This window comes from Rattus norvegicus, chromosome 7 (assembly GCF_036323735.1).
Source record: "Rattus norvegicus strain BN/NHsdMcwi chromosome 7, GRCr8, whole genome shotgun sequence".
NCBI classification, from domain to species: domain Eukaryota; kingdom Metazoa; phylum Chordata; class Mammalia; order Rodentia; family Muridae; genus Rattus; species Rattus norvegicus.
This window is the reverse complement of record NC_086025.1, coordinates 54,760,243-54,788,166: the sequence shown is the minus strand read 5'-3', so window position 1 is coordinate 54,788,166 and position 27,924 is coordinate 54,760,243. Positions and strand designations below refer to the sequence as shown.

The 27,924-nt window shown below is 45.6% G+C and overlaps 2 protein-coding genes across 4 annotated transcripts; one reads left to right on the top strand and one right to left on the bottom strand.

Moving 5' to 3' along the window:
• Nucleotides 1–7,814: 7,814 nt before the first annotated feature.
• On the bottom strand, nucleotides 7,815–15,158 carry Lyc2 (lysozyme C type 2). 2 transcript variants are annotated; one of them, NR_172125.1, is made up of 5 exons: nucleotides 14,993–15,158; nucleotides 11,273–11,437; nucleotides 10,528–10,678; nucleotides 9,334–9,412; nucleotides 7,815–8,597 (listed from the first exon to the last, which is right to left on the bottom strand). NR_172125.1 is itself a non-coding variant. In NM_001394393.1 (4 exons), the coding sequence occupies exons 1-4, from the start codon at nucleotides 15,126–15,128 to the stop codon at nucleotides 8,531–8,533; spliced, it is 447 nt and encodes a 148-aa protein (NP_001381322.1). In that variant the 5' UTR covers nucleotides 15,129–15,158; the 3' UTR covers nucleotides 7,815–8,530. The 2 variants fall into 2 exon arrangements, 1 of the variants encoding a protein (NP_001381322.1); NM_001394393.1 differs by lacking the exon at nucleotides 10,528–10,678.
• A 344-nt stretch (nucleotides 15,159–15,502) lies between these two features.
• RGD1306474 (similar to RIKEN cDNA 9530003J23) lies at nucleotides 15,503–27,104 on the top strand. Of its 2 annotated transcripts, NM_001108746.1 has the most exons (4): nucleotides 21,546–21,765; nucleotides 22,441–22,605; nucleotides 24,623–24,701; nucleotides 25,618–26,418. In NM_001108746.1, the coding sequence occupies exons 1-4, from the start codon at nucleotides 21,621–21,623 to the stop codon at nucleotides 25,682–25,684; spliced, it is 456 nt and encodes a 151-aa protein (NP_001102216.1). In that variant the 5' UTR covers nucleotides 21,546–21,620; the 3' UTR covers nucleotides 25,685–26,418. The 2 variants fall into 2 exon arrangements, with proteins under 2 accessions (XP_063119867.1, NP_001102216.1); XM_063263797.1 differs by having other exon boundaries at nucleotides 15,503–21,765; nucleotides 24,623–27,104.
• Nucleotides 27,105–27,924: the final 820 nt, after the last annotated feature.

Below are 27,924 nucleotides of genomic sequence, written 5' to 3'. Positions count from 1 at the left end.
AATATAAGATGCCGAAGACCAGCCTCAGTTGTTCCGGGGTTCTCGAGAATGGGAGGATTGGATCAGGGTGAAATCAGAGTCTCGGGCAAGGATGCCGGTGCAGGCTGACAGCTGACTGTTGTTTTGAAGCTGAGCTTGGAGATGGCTTTCAGCTTCTCTCTCTCCCTCCATCTCTTTCTCTCTCCCTCCCTCCGAGTTCACCTCAGTCTTTTTTATTGGTTACACATTTCCTCGAGATACCTTAATACATAATCAAAAAACCTTTTCATTATTTTCCTCAAACCCATTGTTTTCCCTGAAAACCCTGTGTAACTTTCACCAGAAAGCACAATGTGCACGATGTCACAGTTCAGTGTCTGCAAAAGCAAGTTACACATTAACTCTTAACTCCCCGAAAAAACCCTCCAAATCGCAGGTCATCTGGGCATGAAGGTGAGGTGACAGCGTTCGTATGAGGACGGAAAGGGGTAAGACAGGCCAGGGTATGGTTAGGATTTTCAGCTTGTCTAAATTTGCAGACTCTCTCCCTCCAGTTTATTGATCTAATCTGAATATCTATGTCTTTAGTGCTTTTCAAACTCTTCCCATACGCAATATTGATTCTCTTGCGGCTTCCCCAGGGCTCCCTCACAAGCCCGAATTCTGTCTCTTAGATCCTGTACTCTAGTTTTCTTAGGCAGACAATGCCAGGGCTCAGATCAGAATGTTCCAATCTTTCTGGAAAAGGTCAGTTAGTTCCCTAATCCAACGGCCCCCTCGCTGGGTCCATCTATCTGTTCTTTATCTTTTTTATCATATATATATATATATATCTTCCAATTTTCCCCAATAATATTTCCAAATCAAACTTCCTATTATTACAGATCTCCTCCCCTAGAGGCCCTCACCATTGCTCTCTAATCCAGTAGACTCAGCTAATTTTTCCTCTATCTTGTCCCTTGTATCTTCCATGTACATCCCTGTTCTTAGTGACCCTGGCTCAATGTTCCCTTTCCTTGGGATCATCAGTTCTCTTAACTAAAACAGTTCCTTCTTCAAATATTTCCTGGTACAATGTAACCATCATGAGTTGGCTAAGATTTCCCAGAGAACAACTAATGCAGTCAGCCTCCACATCCAGAACCCCTTGTCCCACTGTGCCTGAGTTGACTGCTTCAATGACCAGGACCAGAACAGTTTGTTCCTAATAGACATCAGAGCCATTTCCTTCTCTAGTTTTGCCCTCAGTTTCTTTTCCAGAAATCTTTACCAAAGTTGTATTTGAGGACAAATGTAGTATAGAAAAAGACAAAACAGAAAGCATACAAGAAAGAGCAGCGCCATCTGTATACCAAAAAGCCAGAGTTGCCTTATTCAGGTTGACGGTGCTCCCGCAGCCGAAAGTGGGTCATGCAGCCCAGTTCACAACCATGTCACCCTGACAATAAGACCTAAGCGAGACCTAAATTCAGCAGTGCAAACAGCAAGTCCAGCAGCTCTCTGTGGTGCACAACTACCTCCAAAGACCACGGACAGCTGCACTTCTCCTGCTCATCCACTCAGAGTATACACAGACCCCCTCTTGGGCCAGCCCCATTCTATGCCTGCATCTTCCAGAGAGGCCAGACTCTCACTCTATGAGCCACAGGACACTTGGGGACTGGGAACAAACTAGCGGGGCAGCCGAGAAGAGGGGAGCCAGCTGGAAGTCTCCCTGTGAAGAGATAAACCCCCCAGATCTGGAGAGCAGGTTGCTGGCTCTTCATACCCCAGAGAAGAAGAATGGCAGAACCAGCCCGTGGCAGGACCAGCCCGTGCAGAAGAGAGCTGGAGATTCTGGCCTTGACAATCACTGTAAGCTTAAAGACAGGAAAACAGCTCACCGGTGGGCAAACCATGGGGCCCATTAGTGAACTCTCAGTGCTGAGAAAGGAAGAAAGGTAGGAAGGGGTGGAGTAGGGAAGTGAGGTTTTGGAGAAGAGGGATGGAGAGATAGTCACAGGTGAAGGCGGATGTATAATAGAAAAATGAAAGTAAAATGAAGTAAGTGAAAGAAAAATGAAGTAAAACTGTGCATTGTGAGCACTAAGCCAGGTCTGTCCTGTCTGTCTGTCTCCATTGTTATTGGTGTTTATTATTTCCATTTTTATTTTGTTTATGAGTATGAGTGTTTTCCTTCTATGTATGGACATCTGTGCACTACTCGAAGGCCTGGTGCTAGAAGAGGCTAGAAGAGGGGGCAGGACTCCTGGGACTGGACCACCATGTGGGTTCTGGGAGCCTGGGTCCTCTGGAAGAGCAGCCAGTGCTTGGAGCTGCTAAGCCATCTCTCCAGTCTGCCATTGGTGTTTCCTGAGACCAGGATTCACTTTGTGGCACAGGTTGCAAATCCTGGGGTTCATTTTGTATTCCAGATTGACCTCAAATTAAAGACAACTTTCCCATCTCCTCGTCAGATCTAGGATTACAGATGTTGGCAAACACGGATCTCAGCCAGCCCTTCTTCGTGTTCGACACAGTTTTCTCCCAGGCAGGAGCCAGCAGGATTCTTCCCTGAAATAAACTTCTAAAGCAAGAGAAAGCACACCACACTGCTAATATTTGGGCTCACAGTAGAACGGCCAGCTCTGCTCGGTGCCTCTCACCCCAATCACAGCCTCCTTCTCACTTCCTTGGTGATTAAGGTTTTATGCAGTAAACCTAAGATCGGCAGATACAGGACGGAAGCTACTGTCTGAAATAAGAAAACAGAAGAGAAGGGACCAGCTTGTCGGATGGGGAGAGCTTAGACGACAAAATGCAGCTAGCAAGAAGACCCGGGTTTAGACGACGAATCCACCAGGATTCACCAACCGGAAGAGTTATATTTAGAATGGCTGACAAATTAGGATGCCAGTTGCTGTGCCCAGCGATTGAGTTACCTGTTGATTCTAAACTAAGTTTGTGTGGTGTTTTCCTCCACACGGTGACTCAACTGAGCTCCACAGAAAGGTATCAGCATAACGGTGGCTTCATAGAACTCCCAGAAGTTAAAACTCCAGAGAACCAAATCACTCTATTAAAAATGGGATACAGAGCTAAACAAAGAATTCTCAACTGAGGTATCTCAAATGTCTGAGAAGCACCTAAAGAAATGTTCAAAATCCTTGGTCATGAGGGAAATGCAAATCAAAACAACCCTGAGATTCCACCTCACACCAGTCCAAATGGCTAAGATCAAAAACTCAGGTGACAGCAGATGCTGGCAAAGATGTGGAGAAAGAGGAACACTCCTCCATTGCTGGTGGGATTTCAAACTGGTACAACCATTCTGGAAATCAGTCTGGAGGTTCCTCAGAAAATTGAAAGTAATTCTAGGGCTGGAGAGATGGCTCAGTGGTTAAGAGCACTGACTGCTCTTCTAGAGGTCCTGAGTTCAAATCCCAGCAACCACATGGTGGCTCACAACCATCTGTAGTGAGATCTGATGCCCTCTTCTGGTGTGTCTGAAGACAGCTACAGTGTACTTATATACAATAAATAAATAAATCTTTAAAAAAAAAAGAAGAAAATAATTCTGAGGACCCAGCTATATCACTCCTGAGCATATATCCAAAAGATGACCAAACATATAACAAGAACACATATTCCACTAGGTTCATAGCAGCCTTATTTATAATAGCCAGAAGTTGGAGATGACCCAGATGTCCCTCCATGGAGAGCTGGATACAGAAAATGTGGTACGTTTACATAATGGATTACTGCTCAGCTATAAAAACAATGACTTCATGAAACTTGCAGACAAATAGATGGAACTAGAAAAGAGCATCCTGAATGAGGTAACCCAGACACAAGAGAACACAAACGGAAGTACGGGGACAAAGAGTGGAGCAGAGACTGAAGGAACGGCCACCCAGAGACCGCCCCACCTGGGGATCCATCCCACCTGCAGGTATCAAACTCAGACAATGTTCCTGATGACAAGAAGCACCGGCTGACAGGAGCCTGATATAGCTGTCCCCTGAGAAGCTCTGCCAGAGCCTGACCAATACAGACGTGGATGCTGGTAGCCAACCATCAGAGTGAACATGGGGACCCCCATGGAAGAGTTAGGGGAAATACTGAAGGAGCTGAAGGAGATTGCAACCCCATAGGAAGAAAAATATCTATTAATTGGACCACCTGGAGCTCCCAGGGACTAGACCACCAACCAAAGAGTACACATGGAGGGACCCATGACTCCAGTCGCATATGAAGCAGAGGATGGCCTTACCTGACATCAGTGGAAGGGGAGGCTCTTGGTTCTGTGGAATCTTGATGCCCCAGCGTAAGGAGATGCTAGAGCAGTGAGGTGGGAGTGGTCGAGTGGGTGGAGAAGCAATTCACAGAGGCAAAGAGGAGGGCGGAGAGGAGGATGGGATGGGAGGTTTGTGGAGGGGCAACGGGAAGGGGGAATATCATTTGAAATGTAAACGAATAAAATGATTAATTAGAAGGAGGAGGAGGAGGAGGAGGAGGAGGAGGAAGGGATCAAGAGGAAACAGAACAATACAAGTAAAACAATTACAGTGAATGTCCCCCCAGAGAGAACTGGGAAGGGGGCACTATGATAAATGGCCAGACAAAACAAAGGAAACCCTCCTGCTCGTACTCGTTATGTTCCTATCGATGTGATGGCCAAGAGAACTTATAACACTGAGTTAAATGTGCCCTACTTTTCCTATAGAGGAATTTTAATCCAGCAACATGACTGCTCTGATCACATCCAAAGATGTGATCTGACGTGTTTCTGCTCAGGTGGAAGGGTAACCTGGGGCTCAGACTCCCAGGAACCACACAGCCCCGAGGGGAAGCCTTCTCAGCAGAGGGGTTGCAGCCCCCAGGGGAGGGGATCCCTAGCTGGGCTGGGGAGCTAAGGAGCCTCAGCCCTGCTCCACTTTCTCACTCCTTCCCATCTCTTCATTGCTTCATGGCTTCTTCTGATGAGAGTCCCGCCAGGCAGCAAATCTCAAGAGAAAGATTTATTGGAGAGTCGAGGTTGTGGAGGGATGAATCCTGGGGTGGCTGCACTCTGCTCCCAGGATTGGGCAGCAGAAAATTGGACCAAGGGGCAGGGCTTTTATACGATTTCTGAGAGGGCGGAGCTTCTCAGGGCAGAGATTTCCAGAATAAGGATTGGTGGGATTTCAAATCCTGAACTTGAGGAGCTCAGGGATTGGTAGATTTTTCTGCTCAGGGATTGGTGGATTTTCCTGGTCAGAGATTGGTGGGTTTTCCTGCTCAGGGGTTGGTGGCTTTTTTTCACTACCACCATCTGCATTGGGGGTTATGGTGAGAAGTCCTTCTGGCTATAGCAGGTTTTTGCTGAGGTGCTGTCTCTGTGGGACTGTTGGGGGGGCAGGAAGGAGGCTGGAGAGGAGATGCTGCCACAGTGAACTGCTCCCATGGGACCACTCCTGCAGTGGTGTTTCACCAAGACTGAGGCAGGAAAGAAGGTGTCGCCACCGTGGACAGCTCCTGTGTCAGCTCCTGGCTGAGATGTCCCAATGCTGCCTTTTGACAAGAGCCACCATTTTTGACAGATCCTGCAGGGCATCTTACTCCAGACATAGGCGGGGCAGAAAGGAGGGGCTGGCCACAGCTTTGATGGATTTTGCAGAGCACTGCCTAGGGACTACAAGGCTGGAATGCAGATAGGCCCTTGGTACACGTCTTTAATCCCTGTGGCTGGAATCCTTTAGTATGTGTACATTTGATCCCAAACAATGACCTCTAACTGAGGGGCAGACAAAATGACAAATCAGAGAAAGATTTGACAGAATGAGTCAGAGACAGGATATGTGCAACTCTCAGGAGAAAAGCTATTTAAGAGCATTGGAGGGAGAGAGTCAATGCTGTTCAGTCAGTTAAGTTCAGTTCCCTTCAGCTGGTGCAGTCAGTTGGAAGTCAGTGCAGTGAGTGCAGCTCAGGCACTGCAGTACAGCAAGTGCAGTGAGGTCAGTGGACCAAGTGCAGTTCAGGCAGTGAGTGCAGTGCAGTGAGGTGAGTGCAGTGTGGGGAGCACAGTGTGGTGAAGTCAGTGAGATTAATGCAGGGCAGTGAGTGCAGTGCACTGAGGTGAGTGCAGTGAGGTGAGTGCAGTGAGGTGAGTGCAGTGAGTGCAGTGCAGTGAGGTGAGTGCAGTGAGGTGAGTGCAGTGAGGTGAGTGCAGTGAGTGCAGTGCAGTGAGGTGAGTGCAGTGAGGTGAGTGCAGTGAGGTGAGTGCAGTGAGGTGAGTGCAGTGAGTGCAGTGCAGTGAGGTGAGTGCAGTGAGGTGAGTGCAGTGAGGTGAGTGCAGTGAGGTGAGTGCAGTGAGTGCAGTGCAGTGAGGTGAGTGCAGTGAGGTGAGTGCAGTGAGGTGAGTGCAGTGAGGTGAGTGCAGTGAGTGCAGTGCAGTGAGGTGAGTGCAGTGAGTGCAGTGCAGTGAGGTGAGTGCAGTGAGGTGAGTGCAGTGAGGTGAGTGCAGTGAGGTGAGTGCAGTGAGTGCAGTGCAGTGAGGTGAGTGCAGTGAGGTGAGTGCAGTGAGGTGAGTGCAGTGAGGTGAGTGCAGTGAGTGCAGTGCAGTGAGGTGAGTGCAGTGAGGTGAGTGCAGTGTGGTAAGGTCAGTGAGATCAGTGCAGGGCAGTGAGTGGAGTTGAGTTCATTTGTGACTTCAGACAATTCAGTACACGTCAGTACGGGCAGCTGAAGGCCCAGAACAAGGAGCCAGAATATTAGAAGAGATTGCCAGAGTTAGTTTGAAGACAAGCAAAGCAATTCCATGTGAAGCTGAGAGAAGGCAGATTGAAATCAGTCCACCTTAGTGAGGAGTTTGAGCTAGGACAGCTGAGGTGTACTAGCTAGCCAGAATTCAGAGAGAACGAGAGAGGGTGGGTGTGTTCAGCAGTAAGTCTCCAAGAGGATAATTACATCTGGAGAATAAAAATTACTTTGACATTTTCCAGAGGACTAGTGTCCTTTGGAAAGACAAGGCATGGTGGCAGGAAGCTGGAGCAGCAGCTGAGGACGCTATCTCAATAAGTAGGAGGCAGAGAGCACTAACTGGCAGTGAAACAGTCCTTTGAAACTTCGAAGCCCACCCTTAGTGACTCATTTCCCTCAGCAAGGCCCATGCCTCCCAATCTTCACTAAGCTAACACCAACTGGAGAGCAAGGATTCAAATGCTGGAGACTTGCTAAAGACATGTCAACCAAGTCACCACTGTGTATGCATGAGAACGCATTTACTAAAGGACTAAGATTGACCGTGTTTATCCCTCCTATTTGGATACAGAACAACGTCAAATGCCCACTCCTGGACAGAATGGAGCTGCAGAGGACCCTGGGCAGGCACTGACCACAGTTGGCAGGTGACGGCTGAAGGAAAACCTCCAGCCTCCAAATGACAAACTCATCTGGACAGTGACCTCTGAGTCTACATTTCAGACGTGACCGTGAAAGAGTGAAGCTGGTCTCTCTTGGATGTTTTTTGAAAGGAAAAAGGAAAAAACAAAGGAGGTGGAGAGATGATTTATTGGTTATGAACAACGACTGCTCTGGAGTGAGGTTTAATTCTCAGCACCCATATGTAGGACTCTGTAAACGCCAGTCCTAGGAGATCTATTACCTTCTTCTGGATCCTGAGGGCATGAGGCATGTACATGACACACAGACATGCATACAGGAAAATACTCATGAACACAAAATTGATTTAAATTTTAAAATTTTCATTTCTCTGTGGTTAAGTGTAAGTAAGGATGTAGGCCCAGTTGACTTTTTTCCAATATTAAACAATTTCCCCCAGACACACGATTTCAGAGTAAAGAAAAGACAACCTGTGCATTGAAAATCATTTAATGAGAATTATACTTTTTCTCTATGAGATTAGATCTGTTCTAGTGATTATTGTCTGGTGGTACAAGCTCATCTGTCTCAGAGTTGGTTAGTGTGCATGAAGCTACTTAAGAAAGACATGGACAAGCACAGCTCACTGGTCCCCCTGAGCACCTCACAAGACTGGGAACATCCTCTCAAGGGTTAAAACAGACGGGCATACGGGCTGAGAATTTATTTTGAAGGCAGGATAAACAGGCCAGCTCTAAGAAGATATTGTTTTGAAAGCTCACACGTTTCATAAGTTTCTGAGTTCAGGCAGTCTCAGTTCTCATCCACTGAGAGTCCTGGGCCCTCAAAAGCCCTCCAGGTCCACCACAGAGGCTGTTCTAACTGGGTGCTGAGCCTATACAAAGCCCTGGCACTCACACAACTGCCATTCCCCAAGATCAACTCGTCTCCTGTAAATATGTGCTGTTTGTATCCGGCACAGGGCTGATGAAGATGGATCCCGATGGAGCCTACTGTGCATTACTTCCTGATGTGCAGAGATGTGTGTGGTGAGACTGTGCGGGATGCTGGGAGCAGTGTGCAGTGTGTTGGGAGACTGAGAAGTGAAAGCCCTGTTGGTTTGAGGGGAAAGCAAGGAAGTGTGACCTTTCCCATAGCTACTCCCACAGTGAGAAAGAGACAGAGTGAGCTGAGTAGAAGTGCACTGCGGTCAGACTCCGCAGTTCCGAATATACCCGGATAGATCTCGGTTTTGACAGTGTCTTTGCCATGCCACCCTGTAGAGGAAAGAGACATGGGGATAAATGGTTAACATGTGTCTCCTCTGGTGCACACACTCAAACCCTGGGGACAGAATACTGCAATCATGACACTAAAGGAGATTGGGTTCAGGGCCAAGAGCTGCTGTGATGCACGCTGTGCCTGCACCCAGAACAGGCTACTGACTGTGGGCCTGGGTCTACATAGCTGTTTGTGCTCTGATGTTGTAGAACCCACGGGTTCTACAACTCATCTGCAGGCCTGAGAAGGAAGTAGTCTCATGGGGGGGGGCTCTCAAAACCTGGAGGAATTCCCTAAAAGTGATGATGCAGGAAAAGCTCCCAACTGTACCCACAGCTCTCAGAATGGCACACACTGCTTATGTCATGGTTTGAATATGCTTGGCTCATGGAGTGGCACTATTTGGAGGTGTGGCCCAGTTGAGGTAGGTTTGTCACTGTGAGCATGGGTTTAAGACCCTCACCCTAGCTGCCTGGAAGCCAGGATTCTCCTAAAGCCTTCAGATGAAGATGTAGAACTCTCAGCTCCTCCTGCACCATGCCTGCCTGGATGCTGCCATGTTCCCACCTTGATGATACTGGACTGAACCTCTGAACCTGTAAGCCAGCCCCAATTAAATGGTGTCCTTATAAGACTTGCCTTGGTCCTGGTGTCAGTTCACAGTAGTAAAAGCCTAACTGAGACAGCATATGTCAACAGAGCCAACCATTCCCCTCCAAAGTCCCAACATACCATGCTCGAATGCCTTGGGGATCCCTCACAACTCTCTTCGCACATTGTATGGCTTGAGTGATGTCATCCTGCAGCAGAGCTGAAGGACAGGAGTGAGGAATGTCAAGGACATTATAGAACCACTTCAGGTCAGATCCTGCCAGCTTCCTCTGGGGCAGTGAGCAGGGAATTCAAGGAACTATTTCCCAAGTGTCTGTGCGTGCGTGATTGCTGGAGACAGTCTCTTGATTCTCTCTCAAAACCATGTCTGCAGTAACAAATACTGACCCGAATTCACATCTTAACGAGGGAATAAAATTACAGTAGCAATATTCTGTGCTTGAAACAGCACACTTAAGTCTTCTGTCTTAAAGCAGCTGGGCTCCTTCTGTGTGACTTGGTGTGAGTCACCCTATTTCTCGTTCATAGGGTCCCCGGTGGGTCTAGGATATGCTTGAGTGGTCGTGGGTTTGAGCCTGTGTAACTACTTGGGTTCTTAGCATCCCAGCCCTGATGAAAACTGAGGAAGCCTTTTGGGTGGTGAGGACACACTGGAGGCTGTGTGTCTGTGCGCTAGGGTGAGGGAAGCCCCTCTCCATTCACACACTGGAAAACAGGGCAGACAGAGACCTGTCACCTGAGCATCCACCAGTGAAAATTTATCCTAAAGAAAAACCAGGGGCTGGAGAGAAGCTCACTGGCTAAGAGCACTGGATGCTCTTCCAGAGGAGTTGATTCCCAGCACCCACATGGCAGCTCACAACTGTCTGTAACTCCAGTTCCAGGAGCTCTGGAGCCCTGTCTGGCCTCCACAGTTGCCAGGCTCACTGATGCACAGACCCCTATGCAGGCAAAAGTCCCACACACATAAAGATGAATCAATACTTTAGAAAAGAAAGCAGCGTGTAGGCCTTTCTCTTCCTAACTCTGCATCTGCTGTAGAACAAGGAGCCCCTCTGCTCTAAGACATCGGACTAGAGCTTGCTGTCTTCAAGCACGGTGTTGCTACCGTAAGTTTATTCCCTCTTAAAGATGAGATTCCGGGTCAGTATTTGTTACCGCAGATGTGTTTTTCAGTGATAGCTATGTCATGCATCTGTGTAAGTATAATTTATGTAAAACTGTAAAATCGTCACATGTCTTCACATGAGCGCATATGTGCATCATATAACTTTACATGCATCATATAACTTTACATGCATCATATAACCTTACATGTATGGACAGCAGGATTGACATTCCGCAGGAGCGTTTCCCAAAGGCTTCCACTTAAGTGGATGCTCGCAGTGCCCAGGCTGAGAATGTCTCTCCTTTGCTGGTGTTTCGAACTCTTCTCGGTGACTACAGCTGAGTGTGCAGAACGCTCCTTCAGTCAGACAAAGCAAGGCGCAAAGAATGAATGCCCCAAGTCCATCTTCTCTCAGGAAAGTTAGCAACCAAGTTTGACAGAGCAGGAACTCATACAGGTCACTGTAGAGGACTGCCCCAGGAGCAGTCCCAGTGTTTCTGAGGCAGGGTCTGCCATTGGGACCTGGCTTGCAGAGCAGGCTGTGCTGGGTTGGCCAGTGAGCCCCACGCCCCTGCCTGTGTCCCACTCTCGGGTGCTGATGTTACAAATGCTCCTCACCAAACAGCTTTTCTGTGCTGCTGGGGTCAAACCGGCATGACTCTTCCTTCAGAACTGTCTGTCCAGCCTTTACTTATTTCGTTTTACTCATTCATTCATTGAGTTTGGCAGTGCGACCACGGGCCCTCTGACAGAGCTTTCTATCCCCAAACTACACCACAACCTAATGCCTTAGTTGGCTAATTTTGATGTAGTTAACAGCGACTCTAACAGTAAAGCAGTCTCCCCAGGCTCCTGATGCTTCCCCCAGTGTTTGCCTCCTGCACAGCGTCTCTGCTCTTGCAGTTAGAGCAGATGGCTTGTTGGCTGCCACTGTAACCCGCCTTGTCTTACCGCTGCAGGGTATCCCACAGGCGTTCACTGCTCTTGGGGTTTTGCCATCATTACACCAGTATCGGCTATTGATCTGAAATATCCCATAGTCGGTGCTTTGGTCAGTAGAGTTGTAGTTTATAGCTTCTGTATCAAAATTACTCTCATGCTGAGCCATACACATCCCTAAAAAGAAAAAGAATTTTTATCAGTAAGTCGAGGCACCAAATCACTTATATTAGACACCAACATCAGTTCCTTGAGCTGGCGTGGGTGTGGCTGCATTTCTCAGGCTCTGGTCTCAAGCGCTCCTCTGCCTCTGCCCTTCAAGTAGGTGAAACTGTTGTGCCCAGTCAGCAAGTGGTTTTTAAGTGCCCTAAAGAATACCTCTTTAAGAGCAAACCAATTTCTACCAAGAATAAACAAGAGTTGGTATTCAGAAAAGAACTTTCATTTTGAGAGGAGGCTCACCTCTCCTCACAATGGCACGTGCTCTCCCCTCCACAGGTATACTCTGAAAAGGACGACTCATCTGGCAAAAATGTCATTTGCCAGATGAGTTCACAGCTTTGGCTCGACAAGATAGTGTGAACTCTGTTCAGTCCAACTTGGGTGAAAATTACAGGCAGCCCTTTGCTGTCATGAATTAGCAAGTCATGTGATCAGTTCCTTGTCTGGTATTGGCAGAGTTGTGAATGGAATCCCAGAGTTGAAATTAGTGCAAAACATTGTTTGGCCAGCATTTCTTTGGAAGTATGAGTCAGGGAGACCACATGTGGCACTAATGAAAACCTGTGTGTTCAGCACCACAGAATGCACACGACCCACAAAGAGATTTGCCTTCTGCTCTGCCTGGGCTACCTCAGTCTCCACACGTTGAGTGAGGTCTAAAGATCATTGTATTGAGGAAATCCTGAACTGCCCTTGGTGGTTGGAGATAAGGTTGAAAGTTACGAGAAGAGCAGGAGGCTGCTCCTCCGCTTAAGAAACTGCCAATGAGAACGTCAAGGACGGAAACAAGACTCCAATGTCACGAGTATCCAGTGTGTCACCTACAATGAAAGCCATGGTATCATCTAGGCCTTCCGTCGCATGCTGGGTATTACTCTGCTTAACGGGATCAAGCTGGTTATTTTGAAGACTGTTGGGCCTGTGGGAGGTTTTGATGTTCATTTCCAGTAAGCAGTTGGCACTTGGAGTCAGGCTCAAAGTAACGCAAAAGTCCCTAAAAAGGAGCTATAACCGTCCTATGCACAAGATGATGAACCTTAGGAGAATCACGAGAAACCCAGCGATCCAAAGACACCTATCCCTGCCCCCCGCCCCCAGCAAGGTAGCACATAAGACAGTCCAAACAAAGATGAGCCCAGTACCATTCTTGGCCTGGCTGGAACTCACAAACTCCAAGAAGGAAAGTGGAATTTGCAGCTCAAGGCAAATCAGAGCAGGGGGTCTGCAGGCAAGAAGCCAGTACACAGCAAGAAAAGAGGTCTAGGAGTGTCAAGAATCAGAAGAAGTCCAGAAAATGGATCCAGCTACTAAGAAACCAGCAGTGAGGAAACCTGCCACAGAAAAAAAGAACACTGTTTCACATGCTATTAAAACAGCTTCAGGGGCTGCGGAGATGGCCCACCCGTTAGAACACTGACTGCTCTTCTAAAGAGGTCCTGAGTTCAATTCCCAGCAAACACATGGTGGCTCACAACCATCTGTAATGGGATCCAATGTCCTCTTCTGGAGTGTAGGCATACATGCAGATAGAGCACTCATTTACATAAAATCAATAAATATTATTTTTAAAGCCTGCTTCATTCTATAAAGAGCAAGCAGAGACAGCCTATGTAAATAAAGACATAATGGAAGATTATAAACATAAAGGTCAAAATAGATGAGGCCAGCATGGTGATTTACACCTTTAATCCCAGGCAGAGACAGGTAGGCAGATCTCTGTGAGTTTGAAACCAGCCTATCCTAGATTAAAAAGTTCCAGGCTGGGGTTGGGGATTTAGCTCAGTGGTAGAGCACTTGCCTAGCAAGTGCAAGGCCCTGGGTTCGGTCCCCAGCTCTGAAAAATAGAAAAGAAAAAAAAAGTTCCAGGCTAAGCAGGGCTACATAGGGAAACTGTGTCTTAGCAAAACAAAACAAAACAAGCAAACAAGCAAAAACCCAAAACAACAACAACGAAATTAAAATAACTACGTCTTCCAGGCTTTACCCTTCCCTGACCCTGTTTTTTGAGACACCTCAGCCTAGAATAGGGGAAAAAGTGGCTTAGTAGATTTAATAGCAATGGGAACTACATATGAAGATGAAAAATAGTTTAATTAGTAAAGTAAGGATTGTTCTCAGAGCAATGTTTTTATAACAAAGTGAATTTTCAAGTCAAAATTCTTTCTTCTCAGACAAGATGTCACTAAGTAGCCTATGTGGGCATAAACTGGCAGTCCTCTGCCTCTATATCCAAATGTTAAGATTAGCGATGCATGCTTCACAGCTGGCTACTTAGATCTTTCATTCAAGACTATTAGACCAAGAAAGGCTATTTTATGATTACATCCATCTGTCTATTGTCCATCCATCCATCAATTCAAATACACACACACACACACACACACACACACACACACACACACATATTCTCACTCACCAAAAGCTAGCTATTAAGTGAGAGCTGTGGAAATGCATCTGCGTAGCACACAGTAACCCTTGAACTGTTCCACATCTTGTATGAAACTAAAGACCACCCCAGAGTGAAAGAATGCTACTAAGTGTGGTGAAAATATAAAAAATAAAGAGCTTTCTTTTATCCCACACTAGATCCGGCACCGCAGTGTCCTAAGATATCTGGTAGATATCTTGCCAGAAGCACACATCCCAATTCTGCGGCGGCCCAGTGTCTTTAGCTGCTGCACACTTTCTTACATTTAAATCGCTACATGAAAGAACACACAACACAATAACCTCTGACCCAATTGATAAGATATAATTGCCCATCTAAACATACAAAGCCCTGCACACATCCATCCCTTAAGAACATTCATAACAACCTGTAAAGGTACAGTGTGGAATCCTAACGTCAGCCTCCATGTTGTCCCCAGCTACTCTCTGTCTCCTCCTCTCTTCCGTTCCCATCTCCTCCCCCCTTCAAATTTCTCTCCCGCCCATCCTTCCTTCTCATACAATGACAGGCCTCCTTCTATCTTGTACCTGCCTCACCTGTGACATCGTCCCACCACTAAGTCTCTTTATACTCAGTTTCTGATGACCTCACTTATACAGCAACTAGGGGCCAATATGAGCCCTCTCACCTGTGTAGAAAAGTTAAAAAAAATTGAAATATTTTATCTCAGAAGTTGTACACCATGGTAAGAGAAGGGAAGACAAATACCATGGCAGTCCAGGATCTCAGACCCCAAGTTCTGAATGACTGAGTCTCCCCTCTGTTCTCAGCCCCCTTTCTCATGGGCTGCCGAGTCTGAAGCAACTGGAAAACCTAGTGACAGTCCATGGGCACCTCAGGTCCTATCGCCTTAGCATGGCACACAAAGTCCCTTCCAAGCCCTCACCCAGCATCTCTGATCCAAAAGACAAAGACTGATGCTTTTAGTCAAATTAACTCAAACACACAGGGAACAAACACGAGAAACACGAGAGCGTGTGGTGTGGCTCCCTCTGGTCACCCATTGCTGCCTTGTCCCTGTTCTAAAAACTTAGCTGGAGGCATTAAGAAGAGAGACTTACAGTTTTCCAGGCTGACTCCACGATAGCCTGCTAGTGCAGAACTTCTCAGAATTCTGGCCAACTCACAGTGTTTAAAGACCTTGGCCTGGACAGAGGCAGAGAGCAGGAGGAACCCCAGAACTAGGAGAGCCTTCATGGTGACTGGAAGCTGGACCAGCTGCCGGCTGACTAGAGAAAGCCTGCCTGCTATTTAAGCATCCTCCAACTCCTTCCTTCTTCTATGCCAGCCTCTCTTAGTGTGGTCAGCTTACAGACCGGGCAGCCCCACCTTCCCTTCAGCTTGAGTCTCAAGTCCACTTTAGCTGTAACAACAATGTAGGATCAATAATCCTTTATCTCTGCCTCTGCCAGCAGGCACAGCCCTGATGTCTGCCCACACGCTTCTTGAGTTGTGGCCTCATTTCTGACAGTAACCACATAGCTTAGAACATCCACTCCCTCAGGCAAAGGACTGCTAGTACCTTGTAAAAATAAGGGCTTCTGTCTGTTCCCTGCACTTGTCCTTCTGTCGGGGCCTGAGGTGGACTCCCTGTTGTGATGGCCAGGATTAGTCAAAGGACCTGCTTACCTGGAATACATCTCAGCACCCCAATCATCATCCTTATCCAAGAGTTATCACTACAAGCCATTGAAGTGGAAACTTCTGGTTTCTTTGGAAAGTCAAATGTGTCAAATGACATTTTGCTGGAGCAGATGGGTGAAAGAATGTTATGCTAAACCAGACACGTGAAAGAATGTTTTGCTCTAGCAGACACGTGGCAGGACACGTGATGTTCAGAAGGAATATGAATGTGACCCCACAGACATGGAAGGCATTGGTTTGCTTTTCTCTGCCTCACTAGTCTTCGCTGACGTCAGGCATATATCGGTTCACCTTATGTTCTGTTACTGAGCTTCGCTGTGGCGGCATCATAGAGAAAACTTGCCAAGGAACTTCTCGTGGCATTCCTGGATTGAACTGCCCCTGCTGATTCGTATGTGGCATCTGCTGAGTGGACTGGCCTGCAGCTGCTGTTTCACGTTCGGTGTTTGCTAGTGGACCGGACTGAGAACAAGGAGTACAAAGAATTATTTCTAAAAGATTCACCTCCCCACACCCTAATAACGTTCTTTTCCACTGCCTCTGCTGGGTGGTGGGCTAGAGTGGAGGTGGGACCCTTATTAAAGCAGGCTGTGAAATATATATGCCAACAGGCATGAATAGGTGCCAGAAAGAGAGGGGGACAGAGAGAACCTGCCAGCTTACAGTAAGAAAGGGCAAAGTGAGGATTAGAGAAAAGAGTTCCTTCCGTGGCCTTCGGGTGAAGCACCAGTGGGGTTCCCACACGTGAAACAAAAGGAACGAGCAGACAGTGGAAGGGACTCACAGGGACCATCTCTTAGCCCCACGCTCACTCTCAAACAAATCAGAGAAATCAGAACAAACAGATCTAACTCAGCTACGTGTGGGAATGAACTTGTTCACTGTGAATGGAGATTTCAGGCTATTTTTCTAATTCATCGATCTTGTCTCTGAGCTTCAGTTCTCCTTGAGTGGGGAGATGGTAATGGTCTTTCTGAATAAACAAACAAACTGTGTCTCAAGAAACTACAGTAAAAACCAAAACAACAACAACAACAACAAAAGAAAACAACTCAGGGAGACCTCAGACTAGACCCAGTGTATGCCTGAGACGGACATTCAGTGGTTAGTGCTGAGCTGAGGTCATAGTTAGTAGGCGCCTCTCCTGGGTTCCCTACAATGCATGCTCACCTTCCCCAACAGCTATGCACCCTCCAGGATGCTTTCTGCCATTGCTCTGGGCCTCATGTAGAAGAGGGTTGTAGAACATTTCTTAGCTCTCCTAGTAAAGGTGTTCCTAATGCAATCACATTTTAAATGTATGCTATAACTTTTTTTCTTCCAATCATTTATCATATCATCAAGCTTGGTCCGCAGATGTGATGTATATATTTCTTCGTCTCTGAAATACACATCATGGATCATGCTTTATCTTGTGTTTCCTGAGCTCCTGTTTTTTGAGTTCTTTCTAAACATTTGCTTTGACTTTTCTTTCATATTAATAGCTTTGGAAAGTATGTGGTGATTTTTGGTTGATTTTATATAACCTTAAGCACTGAGAGGCTGAATGACAAACCTATGACCTGGGTAGGTCACATCAGAAGCAAATGAGTGGAGCTGGCCTTTGACAGTTGCAAGCACATCATCTGTGGTCTTTCCTCCTCCTTGAGACAGTTGTATTGAATTTCACTTGGAGGCTATTATGTCAGGCAGCATCTTATTCAGGGTTTCTATTCCTGCACAAACATCATGACCCAGAAGCAAGTTGGGGAGGAAAGGGTTTACTCAGCTTACACTTCCACATTGCTGTTCATCACCAAAGGAAGTCAGGACAGGAACTCAAGCAGGTCAGGAAGCAGGAGTGATGCAGAGGCCATGGAGGGATGTTACTTACTGGCTTGCTTCCCCTGGCTTGCTCAGCTTGCTCTCTTATACAACCCAGGACCTCTAGCCCAGGGATGGCACCACCCACAAGGGGCTGGGTTCTTCCTCCTTCATCACTAGTTGAGAAAACATCTTACAGCTGGGTCTCATGGAGGCATTTCCTCAAGGGAGGCTCCTTTCCCTGTGATAACTCCAGCTTGTGTCAAGTTGACACACAAAACCAACCAGCACAGACAGCAATTAAGTTGCTTCTAAGGGGCAGACTGGAGAGGGTCCTGGCTCAGAGTTCTGAATGCAGGTTTTTATTTTGTCTTCCCGTTTGGATTATGGCACCATAACTGTGATTTTAGCTACCCTGTCCTTCTATACTCATGTTTCTTTAACTTTGTATGGGAGAATGTGTCTGCTCACCCATAGACCAACAATAGACCAAAGTAACAATTTACCCACACGCAGCTCAGTGAGCCAATGAGGATTCTGGGCTTACTTACAGAACATAAATAAGAGAATATAACAGAATTGGGGATAGCCTAAAGCATCCAGCTGCATTACTGCAGAGTCCCACCCCATCGTGAAGGACCATGTCATGGAAGCCACGTCATGGAGTTTCCCCTTTCAGCAAACATATATTATGCTCAAGCAACACCTAGGATCACTAGCAGTTGGGAGAGAGCAGAAAGGAATAATGGCTAGACTCCATGATGAGGCTCCCGGCTTCTCCTTCCTCTGCCTTTTAAGAAATATTGGCAATACTATTACCATTGCCTGGCTGTTCCTTACTGTTCTACTCTACATTGCCACATGTACTCTCTACACCAAGATGGTGATCATTTTCTGCCTGGAGGAGCAAGCCGCACTGCAGCCACCTGGGATCTGCACCTGAACGCACTCTGCCAGCTGAGCTACAGCCCAGCTCTTCAGCCTCAAGTCTCAAACCCAGAGTGTCCACTTCATTCTCTCCAAGGAGTGATTGCCCCATTCTTCCTCCAAGGCTCAGAAGGGGCAACGGACTCTTCTCCATCCCAGGAAAGAAGATGGTGGCCTTTAAATGACTTCACAAACCGACTTCTAACCTGTCCTGTTGTCCATGGGCTGCCTCCAGATTCTCTTAGTTTTTCCAGATTGTAGGGCAAGATCCAGACTGCTCTGCCTTGATTTCTCTTTCGGTGGGCACTTGGGGGTTTGTTTCATCACATCTGGTATTCCTGTTCTTCCTCTATGGCTTAGATCACTTAGATCACTGTTTTTTTTTTTTAACTGTTTTTGCCTTTCCCAAGTATTTTTAGGTATTGGAAGGGTTGGAGCACTGTATCCAGTGCACTTCTTCTAACAGGGTTATAGGTACATTCTATAGACTCCCATAAGTTGTGGCAAAACTTTGACCTTTGAAGTTGGTTTCCATTCAAGGGCTACAGTCAAATATCAGACAGATCCACAGTCAACCCCCAACTTCCTGGCCTCATCATAATCAATTCCTTTATCTTTGGAAACAGGATAAAGAACTAAGTATGGACACATGACTGCATTTATTTTTCATTGCAACTTGACAGAATTGTCTGGGACCTACAAACAGCCTTTAAAACATGACCAAAGACATGTATGCTCTACAAAGGCCGAGTGAGCTCTCTGCCCACCATTATGTGTGCTGGCCCTTTTATTTGTAAGTCGTTTGCTCACTATTTTGAATAAAGCAGAAATTATAATTGAATAGTAAGTCCTGCACCTGGAGAAAGACCTTTTGAGATCAGAACCACCTCCTGGCCTCTAAAGTAGTCCCACTGGATGGCTGATACCATCTTGGCTCTGGATGCTAAGCAAACATTTGCTTATCCCATTCCTGAGAGGTCAAGTTCATCACTGTTCAAATGTTTGTAATAAAAAAAAAACAGTTTTGTTAACAGAAGGGACAAAGCCTGGCAGATAACAAGGATGTGGTCTTGTGCACTGAGTCAGGAAGGGCACAAGGCAGCTAGCCAGGACCTTCATCTGGTTCCTGCTATTTAGAATCCCCCAAGTCTCAGCACTTGTTATTAAAGAATCAAAGTTAATCTGGAAAAAATGGCATTAGTCATGATTTTGATGCTCAAATAACCACTTAGAGCCAAAACTAATGTTCTTTATTTTTGGTTGTGAGCCTAACTTTTGCTTTAAATTTTTTTTTTTCCGGAGCTGGGGACAGAACCCAGGGCCTTGCGCTTGCTAGGCAAGCGCTCTACCACTGAGTGAGCCTAACTTTTAATGACTCAGCCATCTCTCCAGCCCCCAAACTGGTATTCTCTAGGCCAAACGGGGCAACTCCCATCGTTGAAAAAGAGATTTAACTATAAAATTGGCATTTCGTATGGCTCCAGGACTTCCTTCCTAGGCAGATCCTGGGCATGCTTGTTTGGGGGTTTCGGACGGTGTTAAAGAATGCGTGCACAGCACCCCGAGTTGGCGGCTTCTGAAGGCAATGCTCCGCTGCACGTGTTTGTTGGGTCACTTGGATTTTTAAAGCCCCACTACTCCTAGCAACCCTTTTATATTCTTACGTGGAAATGCATTTGGGGAGAGGGAGACAAGACTCTGTGTGGAAGATGTTTGGAAAGTTGTTCACATGAGCTTTATACTTAAAGATAGTTTTATGGGTCCAGATCCAAAACGGCGGTGATAGCTCCTGGATTTCTTGCCTGTTAGGTGTATCTTGAACCATTGAGGATGATCAGGGCCCTCGCTCTTCTTCCTCACATTGCCCTGAGGGGTGAACATGCCGAGGGTCTTCCTGAAGTCACACTGTTGAGCACACAAGGGATCCAAGTTCATCACTATTCCCATCTCTGCATCAGAACTAGGCGCTCTCTCTCTCTCTCTCTCCCTCTCTCTCTCTCTCTCTCTCTTATAACTTTCATGTGACTCAACTTCACCCAGCAAAAAGATGAGTAGAGAGAACCCCAGCTTATCCCACAGCACTGGTTTGCACTACTGTTACTCTTGGTGTGGATCAGAAAGCACACAGGGTTTTACTGTCACCTTTTCTTCTATCAAATGATGAGCAGTTCACTCATCTTCTGTTCCTTTGCTTATGCTAGGAGATGACATAAATAAGAAACTTATTAAAAAAACAAACAAACAAACAAACAAACAAACTGTTTGCTAGGCATGGTGGCACATGTCTTTAATACCAGCACTCAAGAGGTGGGAGAGTTCAAGAACACCCTTGTCTATGTAGCAATTTCCAGACCAGCCAGTTGCACAGTGACACCCTGTCTCAAAAAAAAAAAAAAAAAAAGGTTAAAAAAAAAAGAAAGAAAAGAAAAGAAAGAAAGAAAGAAACCAAAGTGCTGATTTACAACAATTCAAAATTTATATTACAACCAAGAAAATCTAAAAAAGGAAACTGACTAAACAAAGTCATAGCAGGCTAAATACTGGGAGATTCATGGTTTGGAGAGATGGCTCAGTGGTTAAGAGCACTGACTGCTCTTCCAGAGGTCCTGAGTTCAATTCCCAGTAACCACATGGTGGCTCACAACCATCTGTAATGGGGTCTGATGCCCTCTTCTGGTGCGTCTGAAGACAGCGACAGTGTACTCATATATAATAAATAAATCTTTTTTAAAAAAGATTCGTTTTGTGGGAAGGTCTGTGTAAGAGAATTTAAAGTGAAAAGAAGATGAATGCAAAATGCACACAAAACAATTTAATTTTAAAAGACCGTTAATTTAGGGGCTGGGGATTTAGCTCAGTGGTAGAGCGCTTGCCTAGGAAGCGCAAGGCCCTGGGTTCGGTCCCCAGCTCCGAAAAAAAAGAGCCCAAAAAAAAAAAAAAAAAAAAAAAAGACCGTTAATTTCTAGACATACTGTGTTCTAAGCAGTGAAACAACTGCTTTATTTCTCTTTGTATTGCTGACATTCAAGATGAAACAGAGTGAGCTTCTTGCTCTGGAAGCAGGGTTAGCTCCCCGTTCTTTGTGAGCCAAGTCTTTGAACAATATCATTTCATCGTTCTCTCTAGACCAGAATATCTCAGTTCAAACACTGGGGGGAAATGCTTTTGAAGTTTGCAGATCAATAAGAACTTCCTGCTTTGCATGAAGCTCAAAAGGTAGAGACCCCAAACCAGAGAGGGTGAAGGGAGTTGAGAGATGCTTAAATACTGGGGCCTGATTGCTCGGGGCAGTCACTGAGGTGGTTCCCAGGCAACATGAAGGCTCTCCCAACTCTCCTCACTCTGGGGCTCCTCCTGCTTTCCATCACAGTCCAGGGCAAGGTCCTCAACCGATGTTTGCTAGCCAGAACTCTACAAAGATTTGGACTAGGTGGCTTCAAAGGAATCAGCCTGGCGAATTGTGAGTGTCCTCTGCTTTATACCTTCTGAGAAATGCCACTTCAGAGCATGCACGGGGAGGAATGATCAATCGGAAAGGGGGGCTGAGTGTAAAAGCAATGGAAGAAACACTATTTTAGTAATTTTAGAAGCACCTTACCTTGCTGACTATCACAAAAACGACTTACATTACAAAAACATTCTCCCAGGGCCCCTTAAAACTAAAGCTTTGACCCACAAATGGTGGCCCTCAAGTGTAGTCCTAACTACTCAAGAGGCCAAGGTGGAAAGTTGACTGGAGCCCAGGAAACCAGCCTGGGAAATACAGTGAGCAAAAGAGAGGTCAGATGGATGGTTTGGCTGAGAAACACACTTGCTACAAAACCTGATGACATAGGGGTGAACCCCAGAACCCAGGTAATGGTAGAAGGAGAGAGCTGATTCCAAAGCTGTCCTCTGACCTCTATTTGTAACACACACACACACACACACACACACACACACACATTCACACTCTCTCTCTCTCTCTCTCTTGAAAACCTAGCAAAAGACACTAAAGTATTAAGATATGTTACAAGTTAATATATTCCTATGCTTACAAAGCAAGTTATTAATAAAAGTACAATCAGCTACCTAAAGGATGAACAGTGTAATTCATTTAAACTCACTGCTTATAAATAAAATAACTTCTTTTCAGGGATCTGTTTGGCTAAGTCGGTGAGTGGTTATGACACAAAAGCTATAAAATACAACCATGAAGACCGAAGCACCAACTATGGGATATTTCAGATTAGTAGCCGATACTGGTGTAATGACAGCAAAACCCCAGGATCAAAGAACTTTTGTCGGGTGTCCTGCAAAGGTAAGTATTTAGATGACACTAGAACTTACAAGAAAGACACTCAGTACCAATGGCAGCATAACTTTGTGTTCATCACAGACTTAGAAGCATACCATCTTAACCTCTAAGTAGTAATTACTGTCCCCCTAGTAAGAACTGAGGGCTCGGTGACAGTCATGTGGAACCCCTACTTGTTTCCATGAAATCCTGGGTGCTGTCCTCAGTCAAGGAAAAAAACTTGGTATCCTAAGAAGATGGTGCTTTAACATTCAAATGTTTCTAGAAGGACCTATGAAAATGGCCTAATATTTACTCCTATTATACTTCGGTTTAGAATAACACATTAATGAAGAAATCCTCCTCTTCCCTTAGGGGTAGCTCAGGGATAAATTGACTCCATGTCCTTTTATGTCAAATGCTCTTAAAACACAGAAAATTAGATATTAGTATAAAAAACATCCACGTGATTTAAGTAATATGCCTAGTGTTGTATTAAAGTGAATTCAAAATGTTATGATATTGTACTTCTAAGTTCTTTGGCTTGTATCTCAAAAAAAAGCCCAACACTCTTCTTCGATAATGGTTGTCGCTCATGGAAAATTAAATTATGGCTTTATGGATTTGAGAAACTAAAAAAGAAAAAAAAGACAATATAACAAAAATTTAAAAGGGGTTGGGGATTTAGCTCAGTGGTAGAGCGCTTGCCTAGCAAGCACAAGGCCCTGGGTTCGGTCCCCAGCTCCGAAAAAAAAAAAAAAAAAGACAATATGGATTTGAGAAACTGACTTCTTTTCATAAGAAATACAGCATATCATAGTCCAGGAACATTAATCTTGATACATTAGAAGGGAAGAACGTAACCTTTTAGCTCCTGAAATACACATCAGCACTGACATCGGTAATATTTAAATGTTAAAATCAAACAAGCATTAAATGGTTAAATGTTAAAATTACCAGAAGAGAATATTCATTTTTAAATCTTGTTAATTTACTTTTAAAACACTTGGCATTATATAATCATCTACGACCAAAGAATCAAGTTTCTAACAAAAGTAAGAAAATGTAGCAGCCACAATATGTTTCAAGTGGCTCACAGACACTACGGACTTTTGGTATGCATTCTTCCAGAATGCATATAGTGTGTGTATAAATAAAATTATATTGTACACATACAAATACTTGATGTGTGCTTGACAAAGTTCAATTCTAATGTCTGTGTGCATATACCTGCACACATATATGTATATATTTATAATTTGATTCTCACCACTCGAAATTATTGCCATATCAACAAATACAAATTCTGTGTTATCACTTTTAATGTGTGAATAAAACTCCACTGTACGTTTACTCTGTCTGCTGGCTTGACTGTTAGAGTTAAGCACTAATATTACTTCCATTTTTCCCTTTTAGAAATTGCTGCGAAGGACAGTGTCACATACATGTATTCAAGCACTTTTCATATTATCTCTTTTTTAAATTTAGAGTAATTTGTTTTGTGTGTGCAAATGTTTTCCCTGCACATATGTGTGTGCACTGCATGCATGCCTGGTGTCCAAGGAGGTCAGAAGAGGGCTGTGGATCCCCTGAAACTGTAGCTATAGATGGCTGTGGGTTGTGAACCCCCACCGTGTGGGTGCTTGGAATGAACCCCCATCCTCTGCAAGAGCAACAAGTGCTCTTAACTGCTGCCTCATCGCGATACTAGTTCTCTAAGATAAACTCTCATTTGCAGAAATCCTGAGTGGGAAAGTCCGAGCACGTTTGACTTTAGGTGAGGTACATAGAAACACTTCCATATTGGTTAGAAAGTCTAAAACTTCCAGTGACTTTATTACGTGACATAGAGAGCATTTGTGTCCTGATAAGAGGGACAGAATGGGGGGGTGGGGGGCATGCCTCCGACAGACACAGGAGATGGTCTACGGAGGTGGTGTCCTGGAGTGCTCACTCAGTGTAACAGAGCAAAGCTGACTGAATCTAAAGGGAATATGCATTTCCTGTGCGGGCTCTCTCATTCCTCACCCTTCTCCTCTAGCTTTGCTGAAGAATAACATCAAGGCTAGTGTAACTTGTGCGAAGAGGATCGTGAAGGATCCACGAGGAATTACTACATGGTATGTTTTCATTGTTAAAGAGGAAAACTGCGCGGGGGCAGGCATTGTACGTTCCTTTAATCCAGCACTCTGGCCTAGGCAGATGCAGGCCAAAGATCACTGCCGAAGGTCTCTGTGAGTTTGAGGCCAAACATGGTCTACAGAGTGAGTTCCAGGACAGCCAGGGCTACACAGACAAAGCCTATCTGGGGGATATTGGGCAGGGGGAGGGTGCTAGGTGGGATGAACTGCTTTAAGCTCCCCTCCCACTGACACCTAAGAGCAGACATTCTAAGAACAAAATAATGGCATTTCTTGGCTCAGCGTGTAAGAAACTCAGAATCCCCCACTTCTATTCCTAGAGTCACTTTAGGATACTCTGAGAATTCCCACAGTCAAGGACTGAGGAGATGACTCAGTAAACGTGTTGGCTTCACGAGCATAAAAACCTGAGAGTGCTTTCCAAACCCCACAAAAAACAGCCAGGCGTGGAGGTGTGTGCTTGCTGTCCCAGGGGCGGTGCTGGCCAGGCAGCATAGCCAACTGGGTGAGCACCAGGCCCAGCAGGAGACCCTGCCTCAAAAAACTGACATTCTCCTCTATCCTCTGCACACATGGCGGGCATGCACGCACACACGCACACACACACACACACACACACAGTCATTTCCCTCACTCTACTCCTTCCTTGCCATATCTTAAAACTGTCCATAAGAAAATGAAATGCATGACTCAACACAATTTCCTCTGTCCTGCGCTCCCGAGAGGGTGTTGGGAGAAGCAATGCACTTGTGCACACACTGAGTCACTGCTTTCTGGATGCACCTGTTGCTCATGTTTTATTGTTTATATATTATTTTGGCTCTCAAGAGTTTGGAAGTGTGCATCTCATAAAGAAGATGGATTTGAGCCCTTTTCTGTTTGCTTTTCTTTACAGGGAGGCATGGAGGAAAAACTGTGAGCACAAAAACCTCTTTCAGTACGTTCAGGGCTGCAGTCTATAACCGCTTCCCTGCTCAGATCATTCGCTCTTTCTCAGAGCATGGCAAACAAGTTAGGTCAAAGGTCACCCTGCTGTAGTTCCCCTTCGGACAAAGTGGAGCTGCACAGGAGCGAGAGCTAGAAGAAATGAGTCTTCTGAGAAACTTCCTGTCCACTGGTTTCTCTGTGCAGTCCTGGTTGTCCTCAAACTCACTCTGTAGACCAGGCTGGCCTCAAACTCAGAGAACCGTCTGCCTCTGCCTCCAGAGTGCTGGTCTTAAAGGCTTACACCACCATCACCACCCAGCTACCTAGTGTGATTATCATTTGATGATAAGCCTAGATTTTTCAGCTTGTGAGTGAAACTGAAGTGGTAGAGTATTTCTCTAACTCCTTGCTTTTCAAATGCTTCTCTAACATGCCATTCTCCTTCAACAAAGGAACTCAGGTTTAATCATGAACAATGGACTCTTCCTCATACACACACACACACACACACACACACACACACACACACACACACACACACACACTCAGCTTAGGCAAAACTCACAGCTATGGTGGTATCTGATCCCTTCGTCTGTTTGAACTACTCCAAAAACCTTAAAGTTGTCCACTGTTGGGTAAGGCAACATTTGCAAAGGTGACTTCTAAATGACTGAACTCAGGAGACTTAGCTGTTGTTTTCCTGTACTGACCTTTGGCTGCGGCGTTTGCCTGACGTGCTTGAGAAATAAATGTACCCCTGCTTGTGACAATCTGTGCCCCCCTTGGCTGACTGTTCCTGTGCATCTTACTGACCAAGAGGGATCCATGAGCTGTTCTGTCCTGAATTTTCTTAAACTTACATTCAGACATTTCATCCACATCCGAGATAGACAAGTTTGCGTTGGAATTAACAGCAGCAGTGAAGGTGTTCGTGCATTGAAAGTGCACATATTGACATTAGTGGATTTGCAATGCACATACTGTCTGCCACCATTACACTCCTCTAGTGTCCACGGAGAAATAATGACATATAATATATAAGTATATACGGTATCTTGAATTTCTTCTGGATCCTCGCCAAATGTCAATAGCTGTGGTAGGAAAAGCCAATGGTGTGTTGTAGTGCTTGTTTTCCTGTTGCTGTGATAAACACCATGGCCGAAAGCAAACTGGGGAGGAAAGGGTTTCTCTCAGATAACAGTTCAGCAATGAGAGAAGTCAGGGGGTAGAGGGTGGGGAGGAACTAAAGCAGAAGCAGAGGGAAGAGGAGGAGAAAGCCACTCTCAGCTCAACCTAGCCACCTTCCTAACACAGTGAAAGTCGCCCACACGGGACTGCGTCAATCAGGGAAATGTCCCCACATTTCAATCTGGTGACGGCAATTCTTCCCTCTAGGGACTATTGCAGTTACCCATCACATTCATCAACAAATCTGGCATTAAAGATATAGATGCAAGCCAGTCTTTAATTGTGTCTTTACTTATGTCTTTAATTGTGAGGCAGGGGCAGGGGCAGGGACAGGGACAGGGGCAGGGGCAGGGGCAGGGGCAGGGGCAGGGGCAGGGGCAGGGGCAGGGGCAGGGGCAGGGGCAGGGGCAGGGGCAGGGGCAGAGTTCTGTGAGTTCTGGGGCAGCCTGAACTATAGAGTGAGTTCCAGGACAGTCAGGTCCACACAGAGAAACTCTTTCAGAAAAACAAAATGAAACAAACAAATATGCAACATTATCAGCAAATAAATACACAAAAAAGGAACATTGGAAAAATTATAGTTTATTACTTGACTAGATTTTTACAGATGCTTGATACACAAAGGCTACGCTGGATTCTTACAAACATTTGATATATAAAAACTGTCATTATTTCCCTTTCTTTTGTCTCTGAATATTCTAGATAGTCATGGAGAACTCACTTTTTACCTTTAGAGATTGCTCCTGATCTCTCTAACTCTCTCTAGCACCTGGGCCATCAGCCACCCACAGTATTTGTTAGCTTTCTGGAAGCTCTCCCAGAGTCCAATCTACAGTGGTTTTTACATTTTTATTACATGTATTTACTGGAGAGGTGCACATGTGCTACATGTGCCACAGTGTGCATGTTGGAGGTGAAAACAACTTTTAGGAGTGGGTTCTCTCTGTCCGCCAGGGGAGCCTTGGGATCAAACTCAGGTCATCAGATTTGGCAGCAAATGCCTCTACCCACTGAGTCATATGATCAGCCCTGAAGATAGATTTGGATCCTGTCCTAACTGTGATGCCGGGGTTAGCCGCTACACTCT